General features: G+C 48.1%; 1 protein-coding gene across 2 annotated transcripts in view; it reads left to right on the top strand.

Annotated features, from left to right (window-relative positions):
* Positions 1-27,932, top strand: part of LOC139386626 (ankyrin repeat domain-containing protein 12-like) — a 66,869-nt gene that overhangs the window by 31,911 nt on the left and 7,026 nt on the right. Inside the window, exons 4-12 of one of the 2 annotated variants that reach the window (XM_071132356.1) lie at positions 7,827-7,910; positions 9,926-10,072; positions 10,593-10,796; positions 11,261-11,403; positions 13,244-13,391; positions 20,643-25,186; positions 26,144-26,377; positions 26,769-26,867; positions 27,774-27,932. The exon at positions 27,774-27,932 is cut by the window's right edge and continues 18 nt beyond it. In XM_071132356.1, the coding sequence (XP_070988457.1) occupies positions 7,827-7,910; positions 9,926-10,072; positions 10,593-10,796; positions 11,261-11,403; positions 13,244-13,391; positions 20,643-25,186; positions 26,144-26,377; positions 26,769-26,867; positions 27,774-27,932 (5,762 nt within the window). Of the gene's footprint in view, positions 1-923; positions 1,078-7,826; positions 7,911-9,925; positions 10,073-10,592; positions 10,797-11,260; positions 11,404-13,243; positions 13,392-20,642; positions 25,187-26,143; positions 26,378-26,768; positions 26,868-27,773 lie in introns of those variants that run through there. The other variant, XM_071132357.1, reaches the window with a different exon arrangement.

The following is a 27,932-nucleotide window of genomic DNA, read 5'->3' as shown; positions in this document are numbered from 1 at the left end:
AAGAATGTATATCTAGTATAAGAGTATATATCTAGTATAAGAATGTATATCTAGTATAAGAGTATATCTAGTATATATCTAGTATGAGTGTATATCTAGTATAAGAATGTATATCTAGTATAAGAGTATATATCTAGTATAAGAATGTATATCTAGTATAAGAGTATATATCTAGTATATATCTAGTATGAGTGTATATCTAGTATAAGAGTGTATATCTAGTATAAGAATGTATATCTAGTATAAGAGTGTATATCTAGTATAAGAATGTATATCTAGTATAAGAGTATATATCTAGTATAAGAATGTATATCTAGTATAAGAGTATATATCTAGTATATATCTAGTATGAGTGTATATCTAGTATAAGAGTATATATCTATTATATATCTAGTGTAAGAGTATAAATTGAGTATATATCTAGTATATAAGTGTATATCTAGTATAAGAGTATATCTATTATATATCTAGTGTAAGATTATATATCTAGTATAAGAGTATAAATCGAGTATAAGAGTGTATATCTAGTATAAGAGTGTATATCTAGTATAAGAGTGTATATCTAGTATAAGAGTGTATATCTAGTATAAGAGTATATATCTTATATATCTAGTATGAGTGTATATCTAGTATGAGTGTATATCTAGTATGAGTGTATATCTAGTATGAGTATATATCTAGTATAAGAGTATAAATCTAGCATATATTGAGTGTATATCTAGTATAAGAGTGTATACCTAGTATAAGAGGCCAACAAACATGACTCAGTTACACCAGCTCTGTCAGGAGGAATGGGACAAAATTCACCCAACTTATTGTGGGAAGCTTGTGGAAGGCTACCCGAAACATTTGACCAAAGTTAAACCATTTAAAGGCAATGCTAGCAAATACTAATTGAGTGTTTGTAGAGCAAAGATAAGAGCAAAGATAAGATTTCCCTCTTCACCAAGACTCCGAAGCTTGACCGCAGTGAGTTTCTGGGGGGTAAGGAAGGGAAACCACCCAAGTCTATCATGAAACGCAAACTGTCCTTCACCGTGAGCCCCCCTCGCAACAAGGAGAGAGAATCAGACACAGGTACCAGCATCCCACGTCTCACATGGCTATTTCACAACTGTGTGTGTGTGTGTGTGTGTGTGTGTGAGATGGTGATGGGGTATATTTAAAAAAAATAAACATTTTTTTATGTACTTTTGTATTTGATTCGGATACAACAAATAGTGTCTTATAAAGGCCATGTGGGCTGGGCATCCATGCAGATGCATGATACTCTAATACAATCAATCATGTGCTGTACCTTCATAAATAAGAGTATATATCTAGTATAAGAGTATATATCTAGTATAAGAGTATATATCTAGTATAAGAATGTATATCTAGTATAAGAGTGTATATCTAGTATAAGAGTGTATATCTAGTATAAGAGTGTATATCTAGTATAAGAGTGTATATCTAGTATAAGAGTGTATATCTAGTATAAGAGTGTATATCTAGTATAAGAGTGTATATCTAGTATAAGAGTGTATATCTAGTATAAGAGTGTATATCTAGTATAAGAGTGTATATCTAGTATAAGAGTGTATATCTAGTATAAGAGTGTATATCTAGTATAAGAGTGTATATCTAGTATAAGAGTGTATATCTAGTATAAGAGTGTATATCTAGTATAAGAGTGTATATCTAGTATAAGAGTGTATATCTAGTATAAGAGTATATATCTAGTATAAGAATGTATATCTAGTATGAGTGTATATCTAGTATGAGTGTATATCTAGTATAAGAATGTATATCTAGTATAAGAGTATATATCTAGTATAAGAGTATATATCTAGTATAAGAGTGTATATCTAGTATAAGAGTGTATATCTAGTATAAGAGTGTATATCTAGTATAAGAATGTATATCTAGTATAAGAGTGTATATCTAGTATAAGAGTATATATCTAGTATAAGAATGTATATCTAGTATAAGAGTATATATCTAGTATAAGAGTATATCTAGTATATATCTAGTATGAGTGTATATCTAGTATAAGAATGTATATCTAGTATAAGAGTATATATCTAGTATAAGAATGTATATCTAGTATAAGAGTATATATCTAGTATATATCTAGTATAAGAGTGTATATCTAGTATAAGAGTGTATATCTAGTATAAGAATGTATATCTAGTATAAGAGTATATATCTAGTATAAGAGTATATATCTAGTATAAGAATGTATATCTAGTATAAGAGTATATATCTAGTATATATCTAGTATGAGTGTATATCTAGTATAAGAGTATATATCTAGTATAAGAATGTATATCTAGTATAAGAGTATATATCTAGTATATATCTAGTATGAGTGTATATCTAGTATAAGAGTATATATCTATTATATATCTAGTATAAGAGTATAAATTGAGTATATATCTAGTATATAAGTGTATATCTAGTATAAGAGTATATCTATTATATATCTAGTGTAAGATTATATATCTAGTATAAGAGTATAAATCGAGTATAAGAATGTATATCTAGTATAAGAGTGTATATCTAGTATAAGAGTATATATCTTATATATCTAGTATGAGTGTATATCTAGTATGAGTGTATATCTAGTATGAGTGTATATCTAGTATGAGTATATATCTAGTATAAGAGTATAAATCTAGCATATATTGAGTGTATATCTAGTATAAGAGTGTATACCTAGTATAAGAGGCCAACAAACATGACTCAGTTACACCAGCTCTGTCAGGAGGAATGGGACAAAATTCACCCAACTTATTGTGGGAAGCTTGTGGAAGGCTACCCGAAACATTTGACCAAAGTTAAACCATTTAAAGGCAATGCTAGCAAATACTAATTGAGTGTTTGTAAACTTCTGACCCACTGGGAATGTGATGAAAGAAATAAAATAAATCATTCTCTCTACTATTATTCTGACATTTCACATTCTTAAAATAAAGTTGGGATCCTAACTGACCTAAAACGGGGGATTTTTTTACTAGGATTAAATGTCAGGAATGGTGAAAAACAAAGTTTAAATGTATTTGGTTTAAGGTGTATGTAAACTTCCGACTTCAACTGTATGTAAACATGTTCACAGTAACCTTAAGTAAACAACAGCTGCTCTGGTCTGGTATGATACATGGTACATTGTTCATAGTAACGTTAAGTAAACAACAGCTGCTCTGGTCTGGTATGATACATGGTACATTGTTCATAGTAACGTTAAGTAAACAACAGCTGCTCTGGTCTGGTATGATACATGGTACATTGTTCATAGTATTGTTAAGTAAACAACCGCTGTACTGGTCTGGTATGATACATGGTACATTGTTCACAGTAACCTTAAGTAAACAACAGCTGCTCTGGTCTGGTATGATACATGGTACATTGTTCATAGTATTGTTAAGTAAACAACCGCTGTACTGGTCTGGTATGATACATGGTACATTGTTCATAGTAACGTTAAGTAAACAACAGCTGCTCTGGTCTGGTATGATACATGGTACATTGTTCACAGTAACCTTAAGTAAACAACAGCTGCTCTGGTCTGGTATGATACATGGTACATTGTTCATAGTATTGTTAAGTAAACAACAGCTGCTCTGGTCTGGTATGATACACGGTACATTGTTCATAGTAACGTTAAGTAAACAACAGCTGCTCTGGTCTGGTATGATACATGGTACATTGTTCATAGTAACGTTAAGTAAACAACAGCTGCTCTGGTCTGGTATGATACATGGTACATTGTTCATAGTAACCTTAAGTAAACAACAGCTGGTCTGGTATGATACACGGTACATTGTTCATAGTAACGTTAAGTAAACAACACGATCTGAAAGTGTGTAAGGTCGTTGGTTGACTGGAGACTCGGCTAAATGACTCAAATATGAACGTTAAATGCTGCAGTCAGAATCTGACGTGGGGGGGGGGGGGGGGTTGCCTTGTTCTTCTACAACACCAACGTATTCAGCTTCTTGTTTTCACTTCTACTCAAATCTGGAACAGCCAGAGAGGTGTACTGAGGCAATAGTAGCACTGCTCATTGCTGGTATCATTAAGCCTTCATCTGGTGTAATGGCCTTATACTTTCTGTGTTGAGCTTCCCTGTAACCAGTCACACACACACACACACACACACACACACACACACACACACACACACAGTCCCCTGTATCCAACCAACCCATGGTTTGGATATTGAAACCCCTTATTGCAACTTTCCCAACAACACACACAGTGCTGCTCTTCTTTGAAGTCTATAACAGGTCATTTTCAGTCCGATCCTGGATCTGAAACAGGGTTGAATCTGTAATTACTAAGAAGGAAGGAGGGCCCTGGGTAAGGTGGCCTATACAGGACAAACTTAGGCCTACACACTCGGTGAACCGTTACTCCGTCTACTCCACGTTTTTAGCTCTGAATAAATGTTATACTGAATGTTCGCCCATAATCCCATGGAGTAAGCCCAGGCCCTAACCCTGTCCTTGTCCCTGGCCCTAACCCTGTCCTTGTCCTTGTCCCTGACCCTGTCCCTGGCCCTGTCCCTGACCCTGGCCCTGACCCTGGCCCTGTCCCTGGCCCTGTCCCTGACCCTGGCCCTGACCCTGGCCCTGACCCTGGCCCTGGCCCTGACCCTGGCCCTGGCCCTGGCCCTGTCCCTGGCCCTGTCCCTGGCCCTGTCCCTGGCCCTGTCCCTGGCCCTGTCCCTGACCTTGTCCCTGGCCCTAACCCTGTCCCTGGCCCTGTCCCTGGCCCTGTCCCTGTCCCTGGCCCTGACCCTGTCCCTGTCCTTGTCCCTGGCCCTAACCCTGTCCCTGACCCTGTCCCTGGCCCTGACCCTGTCCCTGGCCCTGACCCTGGCCCTAACCCTGTCCCTGTCCCTGGTCTCCTCCCCATTTTAGCTCAGATGAAATGTATTGTGTCTACAATACATAAAAAACAACTATTGAGTAGAAGTTTGAGTTGCACTGTGACAATTCCTAATTGTGTTAAAGGATGAGTCTTTTGTTAAATCGTAAGTTAAGTCAAATCCTGGCTTCTGGTTCAAGCTGACGTGATGAATTTCATTTGGAAAGTATTCAGACCCCTTGTGTTTATGTTTACAGTGCCTTCGGAAAGTATTCAGACCCCTTGTGTTTATGTTTACAGTGCCTTCGGAAAGTATTCAGACCCCTTGTGTTTATGTTTACAGTGCCTTCGGAAAGTATTCAGACCCCTTGTGTTTGTTTACAGTGCATTCAGAAAGTATTCAGACCCCTTGTGTTTATGTTTACAGTGCCTTCGGAAAGTATTCAGACCCCTTGTGTTTATGTTTACAGTGCCTTCGGAAAGTATTCAGACCCCATGACTTTATCCACATTTTGTTACGTTACAGCCTTATTCTAAAATGGATTACATCATTTTTTTCCCCCCTCATCAATCGACACCCAATACAGCACAATGCATCTTGGTTTCATCAGACCAGAGACTCTTGTTTCTCAGAGTCCTTTAGGTGCATTTTGGCAAACTCCGAGCTGGCTGTCATGTGCCTTTTACTGAGGAGTGGCTTCTGTCTGGCCACTCTACCATAAAGGCCTGATTGGTGGAGTGCTGCAGAGATGGATGTCCTTCTGGAAGGTTCTCCCATCTCCACAGAGGAACTCTGGATCTCTGTCAGAGTGACCATCAAGTTTTTGGTCACCTTCCTGACCAAGGCCCTTCTCCCCTGTTTGGCGGGGTGGGCAAACTTCTTCCATTTAAGAATGATGGAGGAAACTGTGTTCTTGGGGACCTTTTAATGCTGCGTAAATGTTTTGGTACCCTTCCCCAGATCTGTGCCTCGACGCAATCCTGTCTGAGCTCTACGGACAATTCCTTCGAGGCTTGGTTTCAAATCAAATGTTATTTGTCACAGGCGCTGAATACAACAGTGAATTGCTTACTTTAAAGCCCTTAACCAAAAATGCAGTAAAAAAAAAAAAAGATAACAAAAAATTAATAAAATAAACAAGTTATTCAAGAGTGGCAGTAAAATTAGAATAGCGAGGCTATATACAGTGGGTACCGGTACAGAGTCAATGTGCGGGGGCATCGGTTAGTCGAGGTAATTGAGGTAATATGTACATGTAGGTAGAGTTATTAAAGTCACTATGTATATAGATGATAACAGAGTAGCAGTGGTGTTAAATGGGGGGGGGGGGGCAATGCAAATAGTCTGGGTAGCCATTTGATTAGCTTTTCAGCAGTCTTATGGCTTGGGGGTAGAAGCTGTTTAGAAGCCTCGTGGACCTAGACTTGGCGCTCCGTTACCGCTTGCCGTGCTGTTGCAGAGAGAACAGTCGATGACTAGGGTGGCTGGAGTCTTTGACATTTTTTATGGCCTTCCTCTGACACTGTGTGGTATAGAGGTCCTGGATGGCAGGAAGCTTGGCCCTAGTGATGTACTGGTCCATTCGCACTACCCTCTGTCGTGCCTTGCGGTCGGAGGCCGAGCAGTTGTCATACCAGGCAACTGGTCAGGATGCTCTCGATGGTGCAGCTGTAGAACCTTTTGAGGATCTGAGGAACCATGACAAATCTTTTCAGTCTCCTGAGGGGTATTAGGTTTTGATGTGCCCTTTTCACGACTGTCTTGGTGTTCTTGAACCATGTTAGTTTGATGGTGATGTGGACACCAAGGAACTTGAAGCTCTCAACCTGCTCCACAACAGCCCCGTTGATGAGAATGGGGGCGTGCTGAGTCCTTCTTTTCCTGTAGTCCACAATCATCTCCTTTGTCTTGATCACGTTGAGGGAGAGAGGTTATTGTCCTGGCACCACACGGCCAGGTCTCTGACCACCTCCCTATAGGCTGTCTCGTTGTTGTTGTTGGTGATCATGTTGTGTTGTCGGCAAACTTAATGATGGTGTTGGAGTTGTGCCTGGCCATGAGTCATGAGTGAACATGGTGAGGAGGCTGAGCACGCACCCCTGAGGAGCCCCCATGTTGAGGATCAGTGTGGTAGATGTGTTGTTACCTATCCTCACCACCTGGGGGCGCCCCCATCAGGAAGTCCAGGATCCAGTTGCAGAGGGAGGGATTCAGTCCCACGGTCCCTAGCATGGTGATGAGTTTGGAGGGGACTATGGTGTTGAACGCTGAGCTGTAGTCAATGAACAGCATTCTCACATAGGTGTTCCTTTTGTCCAGGTGTGAAAGGGCAGTGTGGAGTGCAGTAGAGATTGCGTCATCTGTGGATCTGTTGGGGCGGTTTGCAAATTGGAGTGGGTCTAGGGTTTCTGGGATAATGGTGTTAATGTGAGCCATTACCAGCCTTTCAAAGCACTTCATGGCTACAGACGTGAGTGCTACGGGTCTGTAGTCATTTAGGCAGGTTACCTTAGTGTTCTTGGGCACAGGGACTATGGTGGTCTGCTTGAAACATGTTGGTATTACAGACTCGGTCAGGGAGAGGTTGAAAATGTCAGTGAAGACACCTGCCAGTTGGTCGGAGTTTCTAGGTCACATCTTGACGTGAGCGTCTGAATTGAACAGCCTACAACGGAGGAGCTAGTTGTGTGCTTTTGGGTAGTGAAGCAAAGCAACAGCCCACTCCACCCTGGATCTTCACCGTCTCCTGTAATGACTCATATGTTTAGAGATGTGTGTGTGTGTGTGTGAGAGAGCGGCGTGCATTAATGCGTTGCTTTCCCCCTGCTCTCTCTCCTCCTCCTCCTCCTCATCTCCCCTTCTCTTCCCTCTCTCCCTTCCTCTTTCCTCCATTCCTCTTCCCTCACTTCCTTCCCTCCCTTCCTCTTCCTCTTACCCCCCCCCCCCCGCCCCGTGTCTCTGCTTTGCCCAGTAGATGAGTCAGACCCAGGCCAGTCCACTGAGTCCTGGGGAGAGTCTGAAGGGAGGTTAGTGACTCCCTGCAGGATGTGTTTAGCAGGTAACTGTCACTGCAGCCTGGGTCCTCGAGTCTACGCTATGCTGCTATGAAGTTAACACACATGCACACACACATATATACATACACATACATGTGTTGTGTGTAGGTGTGTAGGTGTCTTGTAGTAACTGCAGCAACTCCATGTAATGTACCCAACACCCTCTGCCATGCTGTAAACACACACACTTGCAGTGGCCTTATAGTTTCCCTTGCATGCTACTATGCTGTCTTCCTACACTGTTATGTTAGTCCCCGTTTTACAGCCCTGTTATGTTAGTCTAATCCCCGTTTTACAGCTCTACCCTGTTATGTTGGTCTAATCCCGTTTTCCTACACTGTTATGTTAGTCTAATCCCCGTTTTACAGCCCTACACTGTTATGTTGGTCTAATCCCATCTTCCTACCTTGTTATGTTAGTCTAATCCCCATCTTCCTATCCTGTTATGTTAGTCTAATCCCAGTCTTCCTATCCTGTTATACTAGTCTAATCCCAGTCTTCCTATCCTGTTATACTAGTCTAATCCCAGTCTTCCTATCCTGTTATGTCCTGTTCCTACCTTGTTATGTTAGTCTAATCCCAGTCTTCCAGCCCTACACTGTTATGTTAGTCCCCAGTCTTCCTACCCTGTTATGTTAGTCTAATCCCCATTTTCCAGCCCTGTTATGTTAGTCTAATCCCCGTTTTACAGCCCTACACTGTTATGTTAGTCCCCAGTCTTCCTATCCTGTTATGTTAGTCTAATCCCGTTTTCCAGCCCTGTTATGTTAGTCTAATCCCTGTTTTCCAGCCCTGTTATGTTGGTCTAATCCCAGTCTTCCTATCCTGTTATGTTGGTCTAATCCCAGTCTTCCTATCCTGCTATGTTGGTCTAATCCCAGTCTTCCAGCCCAGTTATGTTAGTCTAATCCCCGTCTTCCTATCCTGTTATGTTAGTCTAATCCCAGTCTTCCTATCCTGTTATGTTAGTCTAATCCCAGTCTTCCTACCTTGTTATGTTAGTCTAATCCCCGTCTTCCTACCCTGTCAGTCTAATCCCCGTATTCCTACCCTGTTATGTTAGTCTAATCCCAGTCTTCCTATCCTGTTATGTTAGTCTAATCCCAGTCTTCCTATCCTGTTATGTTAGTCTAATCCTAGTCTTCCTATCCTGTTATGTTAGTCTAATCCCAGGCTTCCTATCCTGTTATGTTAGTCTAATCCCAGGCTTCCTATCCTGTTATGTTAGTCTAATCCCAGGCTTCCTATCCTGTTATGTTAGTCTAATCCCAGTCTTCCTATCCTGTTATGTTAGTCTAATCCCAGTCTTCCTATCCTGTTATGTTAGTCTAATCCCAGTCTTCCTATCCTGTTATGTTAGTCTAATCCCAGTCTTCCTATCCTGTTATGTTAGTCTAATCCCAGTCTTCCTATCCTGTTATGTTAGTCTAATCCCAGTCTTCCTATCCTGTTATGTTAGTCTAATCCCAGTCTTCCTATCCTGTTATGTTAGTCTAATCCGCGTTTTCCTATCCTGTTATGTTAGTCTAATCCGCGTTTTCCTACCCTGCAATGTTACACTCTAAACACTGTCTGCCTGCTCTCTAGAGCTCGCTAGCTCACCTCACGCATGTCTGTATGTTGGCTTGATGGTGTTATGAGTGATGCGTTGGTTATACCAACCTTACACACTGTGCTGGCCCCCCTTTAAGAACGCTGTGCTCGCTAACCTTTTTGGGGGGGGCGTGTCGTGATCGAGAGGTACGGTGCAAAAGATGGGGGGGGCACTTCATCACCTTATTGCATTACCCTTGTTGTTGATCATCTTGGATGCATCCCAAATGGCACTCTGTCTCCTATATTGTGTGCTCTTTTTGACTAGGGTCCATAGAGACTATGCTATATAGGGAATAAGATGCATTTTGGGATTCACACCTTGCTCATTTGGCAGAATTTTAGGCGTGTGTGTGTGTGTTTTTTTGGGGGGGGGGGGGTTTCTAAGTCTAACCCTGTTTATTGTCCTACCTCTTGTTTGTAGATAAAGATGGCCCGGATAAGAAGAAAGTCAAGAAGGAGTCTGGGGGGAGTAAGAAGGCCCCGGTTAATCTCCTGTTTGGCTACCCGCTGTCGGAACGCAAGCAGATGGCCCTCCTGATGCAGATGACCGCCAGGGACAACAGCCCAGGTTAGTCAGAACACATTCCTGCCCTGTCTCCTCTCTCTCTCATAACCTCTTAGAGATGTGGATGGTTAATATATTTATCAGGATTCAGAGTCATAATGCCTTGTTGATAACGGGCCTCCCGGTACAACGGCCTTGTTGATAACGGGCCTCCCGGTACAACGGCCTTGTTGATAACGGGCCTCCCGGTACAACGGCCTTGTCGATAACGGGCCTCCCGGTACAACGGCCTTGTTGATAACGGGCCTCCCGGTACAACGGCCTTGTTGATAACGGGCCTCCCGGTACAACGGCCTTGTTGATAACGGGCCTCCCGGTACAACGGCCTTGTCGATAACGGGCCTCCCGGTACAACGGCCTTGTTGATAACGGGCCTCCCGGTACAACGGCCTTGTTGATAACGGGCCTCCCGGTACAACGGCCTTGTCGATAACGGGCCTCCCGGTACAACGGCCTTGTTGATAACGGGCCTCCCGGTACAACGGCCTTGTTGATAACGGGCCTCCCGGTTATCCCTCCTCAGACTCGACACCTAGCCACCCGTCCCAGGCCCCCCCGGTGCAGAAGAAGCTCCCCAGCAGCACCGCCTCCAGAGCGAGGGACAAGGTGAACAAGAGGAACGAGCGTGGCGAGACGCCGCTACACATGGCCGCCATACGAGGCGATGCCAAGCATGTCAAGGAGATCATTAGCCTGGGAGCTGATGTCAACGTCAAAGACTTCGCAGGTAAAGGAACACCTGACCAATCGTTATAAACTAGAAAGATCAGAGTCACTTTTTAAAGATGTACATACACATTTTAATCATTGACCAGGCACTTTTATCCAAAGTGGCTTGCTAATAACACCTAAACCCACACACACATTTCACATCACCTTACCGTGGAATGCTTACTTACAAGCCTTAACCAACAGTGCATTTCAAGATAAATAATGTAAGAAAATATTTAAATGAATAAATAAATATAAAAATAACACAAGAAATTGATGTAACAATAACGAGGCTATATTTAGGTGGGGTGGGGGTACCTGTACCGAGTAAGTGTGCAGGTGCTCTTATCCAGAATGGCTTGCTGTAATGCTTAAACCCACATTCTCACTCCTCTCCCTGTGGACCCATAAGGCTGCAACTCGTTAGGCGCTGAACTGTTCCAGTTTCCCCTTCAAAAGACAATTTCTTCTTTCCGTTAGGCTGGACCCCTCTTCACGAGGCATGTAACCTTGGTTACTACGACGTGGCCAAGGTTCTGATCGCGGCCGGCGCAGAAGTCAACACCCAGGGTCTGGACGACGACACGCCGCTCCACGATGCCTCCAGTAGTGGACATACAGATGTAGGTTGACCTCCCTGGCCTGACCTCCCTGCTCTGACCTCCCTGCTCTGACCTCCCTGCTCTGACCTCCCCGGCCTGACCTCACCTCCCCGGCCTGACCTCACCTCCCCGGCCTGACCTCACCTCCCCGGCCTGACCTCACCTCCCCGGCCTGACCTCACCTCCCCGGCCTGACCTCACCTCCCCGGCCTGACCTCGCCTCCCCGGCCTGACCTCGCCTCCCCGGCCTGACCTCGCCTCCCCGGCCTGGCCTCGCCTCCCCGGCCTGGCCTCGCCTCCCCGGCCTGGCCTCGCCTCCCCGGCCTGGCCTCGCCTCCCCGGCCTGGCCTCGCCTCCCCGGCCTGGCCTCGCCTCCCCGGCCTGGCCTCGCCTCCCCGGCCTGGCCTCGCCTCCCCGGCCTGGCCTCGCCTCCCCGGCCTGGCCTCGCCTCCCCGGCCTGGCCTCGCCTCCCCGGCCTGGCCTCGCCTCCCCGGCCTGGCCTGGCCTCGCCTCCCCGGCCTGGCCTGGCCTCGCCTCCCCGGCCTGGCCTGGCCTCGCCTCCCCGGCCTGGCCTGGCCTCGCCTCCCCGGCCTGGCCTGGCCTCGCCTCCCCGGCCTGGCCTGGCCTCGCCTCCCCGGCCTGGCCTGGCCTCGCCTCCCCGGCCTCGCCTCGCCGGCCCGGCCCGGCCTGGCCTCGCCTCCCCGGCCCGGCCTCGCCTCGCCTCCCCGGCCTGGCCTCACCTCCCTGGCCTCACCTCCCTGGCCTCACCTCCCTGACCTCACCTCCCTGGCCTGACCTCCCAACGTACCGCCGCTGGTTCTCTTAACATGGGAGTACTGCTTAGATTGAAACTTACTTCACCTTTTTATAGACTTTATTCAGGAATTATCTGGGATCCTTGAGCTCTTGGAGATAAGAGACGATTGACATTTTTTATATATTTTTTTAAATCACACTGACATAAATATTCACAATGACGAACAAGCTGGACCTTGAGAGAGAGAGAAACACCTGTCCTATCCCCAAAGAGAGAGAGATGTATCACCTGTCCCATCCCCAGAGAGAGAGAGAGAGAGAGAGAGAGAGAGAAATAAACACCTGTTCTATCCCGAGAGAGAGAGAGAGATTTATCACCTGTCCCATCCCCAGAGAGACAGATTATCACCTGTCCCATCCCCAGAGAGACAGATTATCACCTGTCCTACCCCCCGAGAGAGAGCGAAATAAACACCTGTCCTATCCCCCGAGAGAGAGAGATTTATCACCTGTCCCATCCCCAGAGAGAGATTTTCACCTGTCCTATCCCCAGAGAGAGAGGGATAACACCTGTCCTATCCCCCGAGAGAGAGGGATAACACCTGTCCTATCCCCCGAGAGAGAGGGATAACACCTGTCCTATCCCCCGAGAGAGAGGGATAACACCTGTCCTATCCCCCGAGAGAGAGGGATAACACCTGTCCTATCCCCCGAGAGAGAGGGATAACACCTGTCCTATCCCCCGAGAGAGAGGGATAACACCTGTCCTATCCCCCGAGAGAGAGGGATAACACCTGTTCTATCCCCCGAGAGAGAGGGATAACACCTGTCCTATCCCCCGAGAGAGAGGGATAACACATGTCCTATCCCCCGAGAGAGAGGGATAACACCTGTCCTATCCCCCGAGAGAGAGGGATAACACCTGTCCTATCCCCCGAGAGAGAGGGATAACACCTGTCCTATCCCCCGAGAGAGAGGGATAACACATGTCCTATCCCCCGAGAGAGAGGGATAACACCTGTCCTATCCCCCGAGAGAGAGGGATAACACCTGTCCTATCCCCCGAGAGAGAGGGATAACACATGTCCTATCCCCCTTCGTATAGATTGTGAAGCTGCTGCTGCGACATGGAGGCAATGCGTTCCAGGCCAACAAGAGAGGGGAGCGGCCTGTGGACATCGCTGATTCCCACGAGCTGGAGCTCCTCCTAAAGGGAGAGGTGCCCCTCTCAGACCCAGAGGACAGCTCCTCAGGTAGGGTGTCCTGTAGAGGACAGCTCCTCAGGTAGGGTGTCCTGTAGAGGACAGCTCCTCGGGTAGGGTGTCCTGTAGAGGACAGCTCCTCGGGTAGGGTGTCCTGTAGAGGACAGCTCCTCGGGTAGGGTGTCCTGTAGAGGACAGCTCCTCGGGTAGGGTGTCCTGTAGAGGACAGCTCCTCGGGTAGGGTGTCCTGTAGAGGACAGCTCCTCGGGTAGGGTGTCCTGTAGAGGACAGCTCCTCGGGTAGGGTGTCCTGTAGAGGACAGCTCCTCGGGTAGGGTGTCCTGTAGAGGACAGCTCCTCGGGTAGGGTGTCCTGTAGAGGACAGCTCCTCGGGTAGGGTGTCCTGTAGAGGACAGCTCCTCGGGTAGGGTGTCCTGTAGAGGACAGCTCCTCGGGTAGGGTGTCCTGTAGAGGACAGCTCCTCGGGTAGGGTGTCCTGTAGAGGATAAGAGTTTTTTTTTTTGCGAGAATAAAGACGACTTTCGAGTAGTAAGACATGTATAAAAGCAACAGAATCCATTAATAAGAAAGGGCTAGAAGCATCTTATATATGGTGAGCTACCGAGTAGCTAGGACAGGCAAGCCCCATACTATTGTGGAGGAGTGGCTGGGACAGGCAAGCCCCATACTATTGTAGAGGAGTAGCTAGGACAGGCAAGCCCCACACTATTGTAGAGGAGTAGCTAGGACAGGCAAGCCCCATACTATTGTGGAGGACTTCATTTGTTGTTGTTATTTGTGCCCTGGTCCTGTAAGAGCTCCTTGTCACTTCCCACGAGCCGGGTTGTGACAAACGTATTAAACACACTCATTCTTCTGTTTAATAAATGTATCGTATAGTGTGTGTGTGGCAGGCTAAGAATAATAGTAAAACACAACATTGTAGAGTGCGCTGACCCTGGTGCTAGAGGGGGTACAGCTGACCCTGGTGCTAGAGGGGGTACAGCTGACCCTGGTGCTAGAGGGGGTACAGCTGACCCTGGTGCTAGAGGGGGTACAGCTGACCCTGGTGCTAGAGGGGGTACAGCTGACCCTGGTGCTAGAGGGGGTACAGCTGACCCTGGTGCTAGAGGGGGTACAGCTGACCCTGGTGCTAGAGGGGGTACAGCTGACCCTGGTGCTAGAGGGGGTACAGCTGACCCTGGTGCTAGAGGGGGTACAGCTGGAGGGTGAATGTTTGAAGGGGTATGGGACTATAACCAGTTGAGCTTGTTGTTATCGGTCATTCATAGCAGCACTACCATCAGAGGCTCCATCCATGTGTAGATAGGGAAGTGGAAGATTTCTAATCAATACAAAAGTACATAATTAAGTTGGCTAATTGAGGAGTGTAGACAATGATCAACTAACAGGTAGGCTGTTTAATGGGGCGGCAGGTAGCCTAGTGGTTAGAGTGTAGGGGTGGCAGGTAGACTAGTGGTTAGAGTGTAGGGGTGGCAGGTAGACTAGTGGTTAGAGTGTAGGGGTGGCAGGTAGACTAGTGGTTAGAGTGGAGGGACGGCAGGTAGCCTAGTGGTTAGAGTGTAGGGGTGGCAGGTAGACTAGTGGTTAGAGTGGAGGGGTGGCAGGTAGCCTAGTGGTTAGAGTGGAGGGGTGGCAGGTAGCCTAGTGGTTAGAGTGTAGGGGTGGCAGGTAGCCTTGTGGTTAGAGTGGAGGGGTGGCAGGTAGCCTAGTGGTTAGAGTGTAGGGGTGGCAGGTAGCCTTGTGGTTAGAGTGAAGGGGTGGCAGGTAGACTAGTGGTTAGAGTGTAGGGGTGGCAGGTAGCCTAGTGGTTAGAGTGTAGGGTCGGTAGGTAACCTAGTGGTTAGAGTGTAGGGGCGGCAGGTACCCTAGTGGTTAGAGTGTAGGGGCGGCAGGTAGCCTAGTGTTTAGCGTGTAGGGGGGGCAGGTAGCCTAGTGGTTAGCGTGTAGGGGGGGCAGGTAGCCTAGTGGTTAGAGTGTAGGGGTGGCAGGTAGCCTAGTGGTTAGAGTGTAGGGGAGGCAGGTAGCCTAGTGGTTAGAGTGGTGGGGCGGCAGGTAACCTAGTGGTTAGAGTGTAGGGGCGGCAGGTAGCCTAGTGGTTAGAGTGTAGGGGTGGCAGGTAGCCTAGTGTTTAGCGTGTAGGGGGGGCAGGTAGCCTAGTGGTTAGAGTGTAGGGGTGGCAGGTAGCCTAGTGGTTAGAGTGTAGGGGTGGCAGGTAGCCTAGTGGTTAGAGTGTAGGGGAGGCAGGTAGCCTAGTGGTTAGAGTGTAGGGGTGGCAGGTAACCTAGTGGTTAGAGTGGAGGGTCGGTAGGTAGCCTAGTGGTTAGAGTGTAGGGGAGGCAGGTAGCCTAGTGGTTAGAGTGTAGGGACGGCAGGTAGCCTAGTGGTTAGAGTGGAGGGTCGGCAGGTAGCCTAGTGGTTAGAGTGTAGGGGTGGCAGGTAGCCTTGTGGTTAGAGTGGAGGGGTGTCAGGTAGCCTAGTGGTTAGAGTGGAGGGGTGGCAGGTAACCTAGTAGTTAGAGTGAAGGGGTGGCAGGTAGACTAGTGGTTAGAGTGTAGGGGTGGCAGGTAGCCTAGTGGTTAGAGTGTAGGGTCGGTAGGTAGCCTAGTGGTTAGAGTGTAGGGGAGGCAGGTAGCCTAGTGGTTAGAGTGTAGGGACGGCAGGTAGCCTAGTGGTTAGAGTGGAGGGTCGGTAGGTAGCCTAGTGGTTAGAGTGGAGGGACGGCAGGTAGTCTAGTGGTTAGAGTGGAGGGGCGGCAGGTAGCCTAGTGGTTAGAGGGGAGGGGCGGCAGGTAGCCTAGTGGTTAGAGGGGAGGGGTGGCAGGTAGCCTAGTGGTTAGAGTGTGGGGAGGCAGGTAACCTAGTGGTTAGAGTGTAGGGACGGCAGGTAACCTAGTGGTTAGAGGGGAGGGGCGGCAGGTAGCCTAGTGGTTAGAGGGGAGGGGAGGCAGGTAGCCTAGTGGTTAGAGTGTGGGGAGGCAGGTAGACTAGTGGTTAGAGTGGAGGGACGGCAGGTAGCCTAGTGGTTAGAGTGTAGGGGTGGCAGGTAGACTAGTGGTTAGAGTGGAGGGGTGGCAGGTAGCCTAGTGGTTAGAGTGGAGGGGTGGCAGGTAGCCTAGTGGTTAGAGTGTAGGGGTGGCAGGTAGCCTTGTGGTTAGAGTGGAGGGGTGGCAGGTAGCCTAGTGGTTAGAGTGGAGGGGTGGCAGGTAACCTAGTGGTTAGAGTGAAGGGGTGGCAGGTAGACTAGTGGTTAGAGTGTAGGGGTGGCAGGTAGCCTAGTGGTTAGAGTGTAGGGTCGGTAGGTAACCTAGTGGTTAGAGTGTGGGGAGGCAGGTAACCTAGTGGTTAGAGTGTAGGGACGGCAGGTAACCTAGTGGTTAGAGTGAAGGGGTGGCAGGTAGACTAGTGGTTAGAGTGTAGGGGTGGCAGGTAGCCTAGTGGTTAGAGTGTAGGGTCGGTAGGTAACCTAGTGGTTAGAGTGTAGGGGTGGCAGGTAGACTAGTGGTTAGAGTGTAGGGGTGGCAGGTAGACTAGTGGTTAGAGTGGAGGGACGGCAGGTAGCCTAGTGGTTAGAGTGTAGGGGTGGCAGGTAGACTAGTGGTTAGAGTGTAGGGGTGGCAGGTAGACTAGTGGTTAGAGTGTAGGGGTGGCAGGTAGACTAGTGGTTAGAGTGGAGGGACGGCAGGTAGCCTAGTGGTTCGAGTGTAGGGGCGGCAGGTAGACTAGTGGTTAGAGTGGAGGGGTGGCAGGTAGCCTAGTGGTTAGAGTGGAGGGGTGGCAGGTAGCCTAGTGGTTAGAGTGTAGGGGTGGCAGGTAGCCTTGTGGTTAGAGTGGAGGGGTGGCAGGTAGCCTAGTGGTTAGAGTGGAGGGGTGGCAGGTAACCTAGTGGTTAGAGTGAAGTTGTGGCAGGTAGACTAGTGGTTAGAGTGTAGGGGTGGCAGGTAGCCTAGTGGTTAGAGTGTAGGGTCGGTAGGTAACCTAGTGGTTAGAGTGTAGGGGCGGCAGGTACCCTAGTGGTTAGAGTGTAGGGGCGGCAGGTAGCCTAGTGTTTAGCGTGTAGGGGGGGCAGGTAGCCTAGTGGTTAGAGTGTAGGGGTGGCAGGTAACCTAGTGGTTAGAGTGTAGGGGTGGCAGGTAGCCTAGTGGTTAGAGTGTAGGGGAGGCAGGTAGCCTAGTGGTTAGAGTGTAGGGGAGGCAGGTAGCCTAGTGGTTAGAGTGGTGGGGCGGCAGGTAGCCTAGTGGTTAGAGTGGTGGGGCGGCAGGTAGCCTAGTGGTTAGAGTGTAGGGGAGGCAGGTAACCTAGTGTTTAGCGTGTAGGGGAGGCAGGTAACCTAGTGGTTAGAGGGGAGGGGCGGCAGGTAGCCTAGTGGTTAGAGGGGAGGGGAGGCAGGTAGCCTAGTGGTTAGAGTGTAAGGGTGGCAGGTAGCCTAGTGGTTAGAGTGTAGGGGTGGCAGGTAGCCTAGTGGTTAGAGTGTAGGGGCGGCAGGTAGCCTAGTGGTTAGAGTGTAGGGGCGGCAGGTAGCCTAGTGGTTAGAGTGTAGGGGCGGCAGGTAGCCTAGTGGTTAGAGTGTAGGGGTGGCAGGTAGCCTAGTGGTTAGAGTGTAGGGGTGGCAGGTAGCCTAGTGGTTAGAGTGTAGGGGCGGCAGGTAGCCTAGTGGTTAGAGTGTAGGGGCGGCAGGTAGCCTAGTGGTTAGAGTGTAGGGGTGGCAGGTAGCCTAGTGGTTAGAGTGTAGGGGTGGCAGGTAGCCTAGTGGTTAGAGTGGAGGGGTGGCAGGTAGCCTAGTGGTTAGAGTGTAGGGGTGGCAGGTAGCCTAGTGGTTAGAGTGTGGGGGGGCAGGTAGCCTATTGGTTAGAGTGTAGGGGTGGCAGGTAGCCTAGTGGTTAGAGTGTAGGGGTGGCAGGTAGCCTAGTTGTGAGTGTTGGGCTAGTAACCGAAAGGTTGAGAGTTCGAATCCCCGAGCTGACAAGGTACAAATCTGTCGTTCTGCCCCTGAACAAGGCAGTTAACCCACTGTTCCTAAACCCGTCATTGAAAATAAGAATTTGTTCTTAGCTGACTTGCCGAGTTAAATAAAGGTCAAATAAATCTGGATGGAGTTATTATAGGGGACAGAGAGCACAGCAAAATATCCTCAATTAGTTTGCGATCGTTTTAACGAACTTACACTACATGGCCACTGCTCGTCCAACATCTCATTCCAAAATCATGGGTATTAGTATGGAGTTGGTCCCCCCTTTGCTGCTATAACATTCTCCACTCTTCTGGGAAGGCTTTCCACTAGATGTTGGAACATTGCTGCTATAACAGCCTCCACTCTTCTGGGGAAGGCTTTCCACTAGATGTTGGAACATTGCTGCTATAACAGCCTCCACTCTTCTGGCAAGGCTTTCCACTAGATGTTGTTACATTGCTGCTATAACAGCCTCCACTCTTCTGGGAAGGCTTTCTACTAGATGTTGGAACATTGCTGCTATAACAGCCTCCACTCTTCTGGGAAGGCTTTCCACTAGATGTTGGAACATTGCTGCTATAACAGCCTCCACTCTTCTGGGAAGGCTTTCCACTAGATGTTGGAACATTGCTGCTATAACAGCCTCCACTCTTCTGGGAAGGCTTTCCACTAGATGTAGGAACATTGCTACTATAACAGCCTCCACTCTTCTGGGAAGGCTTTCCACTAGATGATGGAACATTGCTGCTATAACAGCCTCCACTCTTCTGGGAAGGCTTTCCACTAGATGTTGGAACATTGCTGCTATAACAGCCTCCACTCTTCTGGGAAGGCTTTCCACTAGATGATGGAACATTGCTGCTATAACAGCCTCCACTCTTCTGGGAAGGCTTTCCACTAGATGTTGGAACATTGCTGCGGGGACCTGCTTCTATTCAGCCACAAGAGCATTGGTGAGGTCGAACACTGATGTTGGGAGATTTAGGTTTCTCGCAGTCGGCGTTCCAATTCATCCCAAAGTTGTTGGATGGGGTTGCACAGAATCGTCTAGAATTTAATTGTATGCATTAGCGTTAAGATTCCCTTTCACTAGAACTAAGGGGCTCTACCATGAACCATGAAAAACATCCCCAGTCCATTATTCCTCCTTTACCAAACTTTACAGTTGACACTACATTTGGGCAGGTAGTGTTCTCCTGGGATCCGCCAAACCCAGATTCCTCCGTCAGACTGCCAGAGGGTGAAGCGTGATTCATCACTCCAGAGAACGTGTTTCCACTGCTCCAGAGTCCAATGGTGGCGAGCTTTACACCACTCCAGCCGAGGCTTGACATTGTTCATGGTGATCTTAGGCTTGTGTGCGGCTGCTCAACCATGGAAACCCATTTCATGAAGCTCCCTACGAACAGTTATTGTGCTGAAATTGCTTCCACAGGCTGTTTGGATTTCGGTAGTGAGAGTTTGCAACCGAGGACATAGTATTTTTAATCGCTACGTGCTTCAGCACTCTGCGTTCTGTGAGTGCTGAGTGTGGCCTACCACTTTGCGCCTGAGCCGTTGTTGCTCCTAGACGTTTCCACTACACAATAGCAGCACTTACAGATGACCAGGGCAGAAATTTGAACATCTAACTTGTTGAAAATGTGCCAATCATATGACTGTGCCACATGGAAAGTCACCGAGCTCTTCAGTAAGGCCATTGTACTATCAATGTTTGTCTATGGAGATTGCATGGATTTTATAAATCTGTCGGCCACGGGGTGTGGCTGAAATAGTCGAACCCACTCATTTGAAGTTTTGTCCACATACTTTTGGCAATGTAGTGTTGCTGGCTCGCTAACTAGCTTATTTACATCAATTTGATGCAGCCAAGACCGACACTACCAGATGAGATTACCTATCGCAGGAACAAGTTTGTCTATCTTACTCCAGTTGGTTTGGCTATCCAATTGTATTCGTCACCTTACCGTGAAATGCTTTCTTACAAGCCCTTAACCAACAATGCCGTTTTAAGAAAATATTTACTAAATTAACTAAAGTAAAAAAAATAGTAACACAATAAAATTACAATAGAGGCTGTATACAGGTTGTCGAGGTAATTTGTACATGTAGGTAGGGGTAAAGTGAGTAGGGCTTTTCCCCACATGTCAGAGTACAAGCTTCCTGAGCCACGTGAGCAAGCTCGACAATCCGGACATCTGAAAAAAAAATTATATTATTCGAATTGTGAAATCAACTCAAGTGCCCGTCCCTACTTGTAATCAAGTTTGATTAGAAAACAAGGCTTTTTATTCTGTTTATAAGATTGTAATTATTCTCTTTTCCTCTACAGAGTCTGAAGACCCTCCGTCGGTTAACCCCTCAAGTGTGGATGATGACAACATGGATGACTCGGACATGGAGAAAGTCTCTGAAGGCAAACGGAGCACCGTGAAGGCCTCACCCCCCATGTCTGGCCTGGACGAGTATGAGTTCAAAGACGAGGAGGAAGAAGAAGACCTGAGTAAAGCCCTGAACGACAGACACATCCTCCGGAGAGAGCTGAGGCAGGAAGAGAAGGATCATTTGGCCGTGAAGCAGAGCGGTGAAGGGGACGGGAGCGGCTCAGTCCAGTCCTCTAAGTCTAAGAAGACGAAGACGTTGTCCCGCGTCCTGTATTGCACCTCGGATAGTTCCAGTGATGAGATGGAGATGCCGTCAGAGAGAAGGAGCTCTCCGACCTGTTCCCATGGCTCGGAGGGACACAAGGCGTCTGACGCCAGCAGGACTAAGAAAGAGAACCTCACGACTTCTGAAAAGAAAGACAAAGGCAGCAAAGTAAAGAAGAAGAACAAGAGCAAGAGTAAGAACAAGGAGAACCAGGAGGACGGGAAGGAAAACAGCAAAGCTCTGGTGTTCTCTGTAGCCACCGTGTCTGTGTCGGAGACACACACGGACAAGAACAGCCGGGGACTCTGTGGGGACGAAGACTCGTTCAAGATGTCCTTCAGTCCCAAGGATGACTCGTCCGTCCACCTCTTCCATCTGTCTGCCACAGTCAAGTCCCCCAAGCTCAACCACGGCCTGGCCGACAAGCAGCCGTCCTCCAACCCGCTGAAACAGGAGAACGCCAAGATGACGTGCGTCTCGATTGCCGAAGGCCCCTGTCCGCCGGATGGTGTCAAGTACAACCACTACAAACCAGAGTCTGAGTTCTGCACGGAGAGCTCCAGTAGTAAAGGCTGCAAGCACAAGGAGAAGAGCAAGCACCACCAGAATGACTTCATCATGGACGCTGGTGGTGGTGCAGATGGAGGCTCCAGTCCGTATAATAAAGATGGCGGCGTGGACATCTCTGAAGGTGGTGCCTTACGGAAGACGGATAAGGACGGCAAGGTGGTCAAGAAGCACAAGTTAAAACACAAGGTGAAGGACAAGCCCAGGAGGGAGTATGAGCCAGAGAGGAACCGCCACCGGCAGAAGGAGGGCGGCAGAAAGGACGGCCACAGGAACCTGGAATTCGATCGGGAGTTCTGGAAAGAGAACTTCTTCAACGATGACGAACCTTTGCCTCCAGGGAAAATGGAGAGGGAGGACTGCGGATCTCCTCAGAATACCTCAACGTCGGGCAGCTCTCCTGTGAAGGAAGAGAGAAAAGAGACGAAAGAAAAACACCCCTCTAGCATCAGCAGCAAGGAGAAAAGGCAGAGAAGAGAAGAGGAACGCTTGAAGAAGGAGAGGAAAGAGACCTCAGCTGTCTGTAAAGAGGAGAGGGGGGGTAAGGATGGGAAGCTCAGTGAGCGTGAGGAAAGGACTGAGTGCCTAAGCTCTGTACGGGTTTCGGTTCCTGAGGAGACGCAGCGTAACTCCACCAGTGTGAATGACGAACCGGAGGAGAAACCGGTAACGGGGACCACGTCTACAGCTGATTCAGACCAGCTGGATGCCTCTGAGAAATGCCGGCGGGACAAATACGACAGGAGGCCTTCTGTAAAGGAACGTGAGGTTGACAAGACGGATAAAAAGCATCCCGACAGAGAAAAGAAAGTCAAGATTGAGCACCCTGAGAAATCAGAGAATTCACAGAATTCCATGGATCGCTGGAAAGAGAAGGAGAAGGAAAGGATGGCATCCCCTGGTGACAAGAACCACAAAGAGATCGAGAAGCTCAGAGCCTTGTCCTCGACTAAAAAATACGAGGAGAGCAAGGACAAGAAGAGCAAAGACAAGCCAGATAAGAGGAGTGACAGGGAGAGGCAGGAGAGGGAATACAACGCGGGAGAACACAAAGACAGGACGAGCTTTGATAAGAAAGGAAAACCAACTTTAGAGAAATCCATGGACCACAGTAAATCCGATCGCTCTAAGGAAAAGGAGAAAGACAAAGACTGCGATAAGAAGAAAAGGGAAAAATCTAAAGACAGTGCTTCCTCATCTTCCTCCTCCTCTTCTAACCTGAAGCTCCTTTTGGAGGAGAAGGGCTATGTGTCTGAAAGTTGCAAGACATTACCAGCAAAACTACTAAAGACAGAGGACCACCCAAAGACGCCAGAGAAAGACCGAGACAGGAGAGACAGAGAATCCAGAGACTCGGACAAGCACCGAGATCGGGACAAAGACCGTTCCAAGGACCGTTCCAAGGAGGGTAGCAAGGCCAGTAAGACCAAACCCAATGAGACAGAGACTGACCGAGACAACCGGTCCAAAGCTAAAGCCTCGCCTGCCACCCGGGAAGAGCAGAAGCCCAAAGAGAAACGTCTGGTTAATGAAGACCTGAGGCAGACCAGCTTCGAACGCATGCTGAGTCTGAAGGACCAGGAGATTGAACAGTGGCACCGGAAACACCTAGAAAAGATCAAACAGAAGGAGCGGGAGAGGATGAAACAACGGCCTTCCTCTACGACGACAGACACAGGGAAGCTCAAAAGCAAAGCCAAAGCCAAGACTACCTCCTCGTCTTCTGGAGAACTGTGCTTGAGCAAAGAATTGCTTCGCTCCAAGAGCTCTGAAGGCTCCTCCGACGTTCACTGTCGGGACAGAGACAAACCCCTTAAGGACAGCACCAGCTCCAGGACCATGTCTCTGGACGGGAAGACACTCTCCTGCCTCAGTGGGAAGCTGATGGCTGGTATGGAGAACAGCTTGAGCAGGTCACCCAGGCCAGAAAGCGAGCGGTCGGGTCTTATGTCCAGGTCTGTGTCTATGATCTCTGTGGCCAGCTCTGAAGACTCCTGTCAGGCTACATTGCTGACACCGAGACCTATTGAGTACGACTCTGATATGACCCTGGAAACCTCCCAGGACTTTCAGCTGCCTTTCCTCCTGTCTTCCTTCCTCTCATATCCTGCCGTTCACGACAAAGACGACAACAGTCTTCTAGAAGAGCCGGGGCAAGGTGGCCAGACTCCGCTGCAGAGCAGACACGCTTCCCCCTGCCTTAGGGCTATTCTGGACGAAGACGCTAACTGTGCGACGGCGTCTGAGTGCAAACCTTTCGAAACTCTGTCCAAGGTCACCGTGGTGCCTGCTGCTCAACCCAGTGAAGAGTCCACAAGTGTTCAGCCTTTAGAAACCTGTGCGGATCCAGAGGAGAGCCAGAGTCAAAGTGATCCAATTCAGATGCTTCCGAATCTTCCTAATGCAATAACAGATGCAGATCTCAACACTGAGAGTGAAGGGAACACCGCTTCAGGTGTCTATCGGCCACCTCAAGCGTCCAACACCAGAGATCCTCACGTAAAGGACTCCTCAACACTTCAGCAGGCTAGTGTCCAACAGCTAGCTACGCCAGAACAGACAGGGTTTTCTTCCACCTCTGATCCTCTCCTAATACGGGACGTCCAGTGTATCCCTGTGGAGACTTCCAGTGCGGCGCCCGAATGTAGCATGAAATACCTGCCCTCTGAGGACATGACGCCACTGGTGACATTATCTTCTCTATCCTGTCAACTGCTGTTCTCCAGCACCGAAGCCACCTCATCTCTCTCTGCTAGCCAGTCACGGGAAACCTTTCCAAACACCAGCACGGTGACCTCACAGCAGACGAAGACAGAGATTGGTGGAGATCTGGTTCTTGATCCTAAAGATACAACTCCAGTTGAGAGTGGAGCTAGCAGCGCTGAAAACAGAGCAGCTGTAGAGAGCCTTCAGAGTGCGTTAGGAGCGTCTAGACCCGGATGGGTGGACAACCCAGTAGCCTCCACCAGCAAACACCCACCACCCAGCGCTAGCTCAGAGGACTCCACGATGACCACCAGCAAACCCAACGACTCTCAAGAGGAGATGGACTCTGACGGGAACAGTAAAGACTGTAAGAAATCCAGATTCTCCAGTGACATTGTGGGTCCTAGCGATCCTCAGCCGGACAAAAACTATCCTACTGGCCAGCTTACATCATCCACTGTGTCGCGCTGCTCGAGCCCTGAACACAAGGAAGAAGAAGAAGCTTCTGACGCTCCTGAGAAGTGGAGAGGTCTTGAGGCCATGTCAACAGAAAAGGCTAGCTGTTGGTCTTCATCAGAGGGCAGTAGTATGGTCACCATCCCCGAGGTGAAGTCAGAGCCACGCCACGATCCTACCTCCGAGGAGAGACCAGAAGGACAGGCTCCCTCGATTGTTGGATCAGACCAGACCCAGAGTGTTTCTGGACAAAGTTGTAACTTCCAGCAGGGCTCCCGGACAGACCAGAGTGGTAGTAGTGGTAGTTACAGCTGCAGTGGGTTCTCTGCTAGCTCTTCCCCCCAGTCTGGGGACAGAGACTCTGACTCTTCCGGGGCTAAGGCCAAGGTCCTCTCCTTAACCATGGAAGAGGACCAGGACTTCCAGCAGACCCACCCCAGGAAGAGAAAGATGCCCAGGTTGTCTACCTCCAACCAGGCTGGAGGCAGCATGCAGCAGGTGGGCTCTTCTGGTAGATAGGAAAAGGGAGAGGGAAAAGGGTACGTCTCGGAAAGGGTGAGGAGATGTTTTTAGGGGGGAAGGGTAGAGGAAAGGAATAGGAATGAGAAAGGAAGGAGGTAAGGGAAAGGAAAGGAAGGATAGAGGAAAGGAATAGGAATGAGAAAGGAAGGAAGGAGGGAAAGGAAAGGAAGGATAGAGGAAAGGAATAGGAATGAGAAAGGAAGGAGGTAAGGGAAAGGAAAGGAAGGATAGAGGAAAGGAATAGGAATGAGAAAGGAAGGAAGGAGGGAAAGGAAAGGAAGGATAGAGGAAAGGAATAGGAATGAGAAAGGAAGGAGGTAAGGGAAAGGAAAGGAAGGATAGAGGAAAGGAATAGGAATGAGAAAGGAAGGAAGGAGGGAAGGGAAAGGAAAGGAATAGGAATGAGAAAGTAAGGATGGAAGGGAAATGAAGTAGGGAAGGATAGAGGAAAGGAATAGGAATGAGAAAGGAAGGAAGGAAGGAGGGAAGGGAAAGGAAAGGAATAGGAATGAGGGAAGGAGGGAAGGGAAAGGAAGTAGGGAAGGATAGAGGAAAGGAATAGGAATGAGAAAGGAAGGAGGAAAGGAAAGGAAGGATAGAGGAAAGGAATAGGAATGAGAAAGGAAGGAAGGAGGGAAGGGAAAGGAAAGGAATAGGAATGAGAAAGTAAGGATGGAAGGGAAATGAAGTAGGGAAGGATAGAGGAAAGGAATAGGAATGAGGAGGGAAGGAGGTAAGGGAAAGGAAAGGAAGGATAGAGGAGTATTGATGTTTTGAAGAGAAGGGGGTGAAAGGGAGGAGGGACAGGGATAAGGAGAGGTCGGTCTAGTTGTAAGAGTGGACATTCGGGACAACATATCTTACCTTGGGGGACAGTAAAGTTATCTCCTCTGCCTTACCTTACCGTATTTCTCTTCTCTCCTTCCTCATCAGGAGTCTCTGGCGTCCATCGTTGACTCTCTGAAGCTGGAGGAGATTCAGCCGTACCAGACGGAGAGGGCCAACCCTTACTACGAGTTCCTGCACATCCGCAAGAAGATCGAGGAGAAGCGTAAAGTGCTGCTGAGTGTCATCCCCCAGCCGCCGCAGTATTACGACGAATACGTGACTTTTACTGGATCCTACCTGCTAGACGGGAACCCGCTCAGCAAACTCTGCATTCCAACTGTGAGTCTGGACTTTAAATTATTATTGTTTTAATCAACTGTCATTTAGTCGTCTCCTCTTATATGAGTCAGGGTTCTCCAGGACTTATTCATTTTGCTCTTTGACTAAAAAGCTCTACGGACACTTGAGTGCATCTCCACTCTTCTGGCCTTTTCTTTTGTCCCCGGGGTTTCTTTTCCCTGTGTCGTTTCTTGTTGTTTCCTCCATTTAAATTTATTTATTTTTATTTTTTTTTAAGTATAGCTAGTATAGTTCTGGGAAATGTTTTTTATTTTAATTGCCCAAGTCCTTCGACTCAAGACATCAGCATTAAAAAGGGTTTTATTAAACAAATCTTAAAAGCTTCATGATGTTGAACTTATTTGTCGTGTTTATTTGCCTCTCTTAACAGATAACTCCCCCTCCGTCTCTACCGGACCAACTGAAGGAGATGTTTAAACAACAGGAAGTCGTTCGTATGAAGCTACGCTTGCAACACAGCATTGAACGGGTATGTGGAGTGAATCAACTCAAAAGCCTATTCAATCTTCCTTTACAGCTTTGATCTACAGTCGGGTCCAACATGATTGTGTTTCTTGATTTTAAAAACGAGCAAAAGGGACAAAGAAATAACAAATACTGAGCTACATGACCAAAAGTATATGGACATCTGCTCGTCGAACTTCTCATTCCAAAATCATCTGCATTAATATGGAGTTGGTCCCCCTTTCCTGCTATAACATTCTCCACTCTTCTGGGAAGGCTTTCCACTAGATGTTGGAACATTGCTGCTATAACAGCCTCCACTCTTCTGGGAAGGCTTTCCACTAGATGTTGGAACATTGCTGCTGTAACAGCCTCCACTCTTCTGGGAAGGCTTTCCACTAGATGTTGGAACATTGCTGCTATAACAGCCTCCACTCTTCTGGGAAGGCTTTCCACTAGATGTTGGAACATTGCTGCTATAACAGCCTCCACTCTTCTGGGAAGGCTTTCCACTAGATGTTGGAACATTGCTGCTGTAACAGCCTCCACTCTTCTGGGAAGGCTTTCCACTAGATGTTGGAACATTGCTGCTATAACAGCCTCCACTCTTCTGGGAAGGCTTTCCACTAGATGTTGGAACATTGCTGCTATAACAGCCTCCACTCTTCTGGGAAGGCTTTCCACTAGATGTTGGAACATTGCTGCTATAACAGCCTCCACTCTTCTGGGAAGGCTTTCCACTAGATGTTGGAACATTGTTGCTATAACAGCCTCCACTCTTCTGGGAAGGCTTTCCACTAGATGTTGGCTGCTTTTCCTTCACTCTGCTGTCTAACTCATCCCAAACCATCATTCTGTCTCAACTATTAAACCTAACTCATTCATTCCTTATTCTAGTCTAACTCAACTCCCTCTTTTTTTTTTCCTTCAGGAAAAGTTGATCGTTTCCAACGAGCAGGAAGTGTTACGAGTCCACTACCGGGCCGCCAGAACGCTAGCCAATCAGACGCTCCCGTTCAGTGCATGCACCGTGCTATTGGACGCGGAAGTGTATAACATGCCTCAGGATGCCCAGGCAAGTGGCATGATG

The sequence above is a fragment of the Oncorhynchus clarkii genome, chromosome 28 (assembly GCF_045791955.1).
Source record: "Oncorhynchus clarkii lewisi isolate Uvic-CL-2024 chromosome 28, UVic_Ocla_1.0, whole genome shotgun sequence".
In the NCBI taxonomy this organism is placed as follows: Eukaryota; Metazoa; Chordata; class Actinopteri; order Salmoniformes; family Salmonidae; genus Oncorhynchus; species Oncorhynchus clarkii.
The sequence above is the reverse complement of the archived record's forward strand: the minus strand, read 5'-3'. Positions and strand labels throughout refer to the sequence as shown.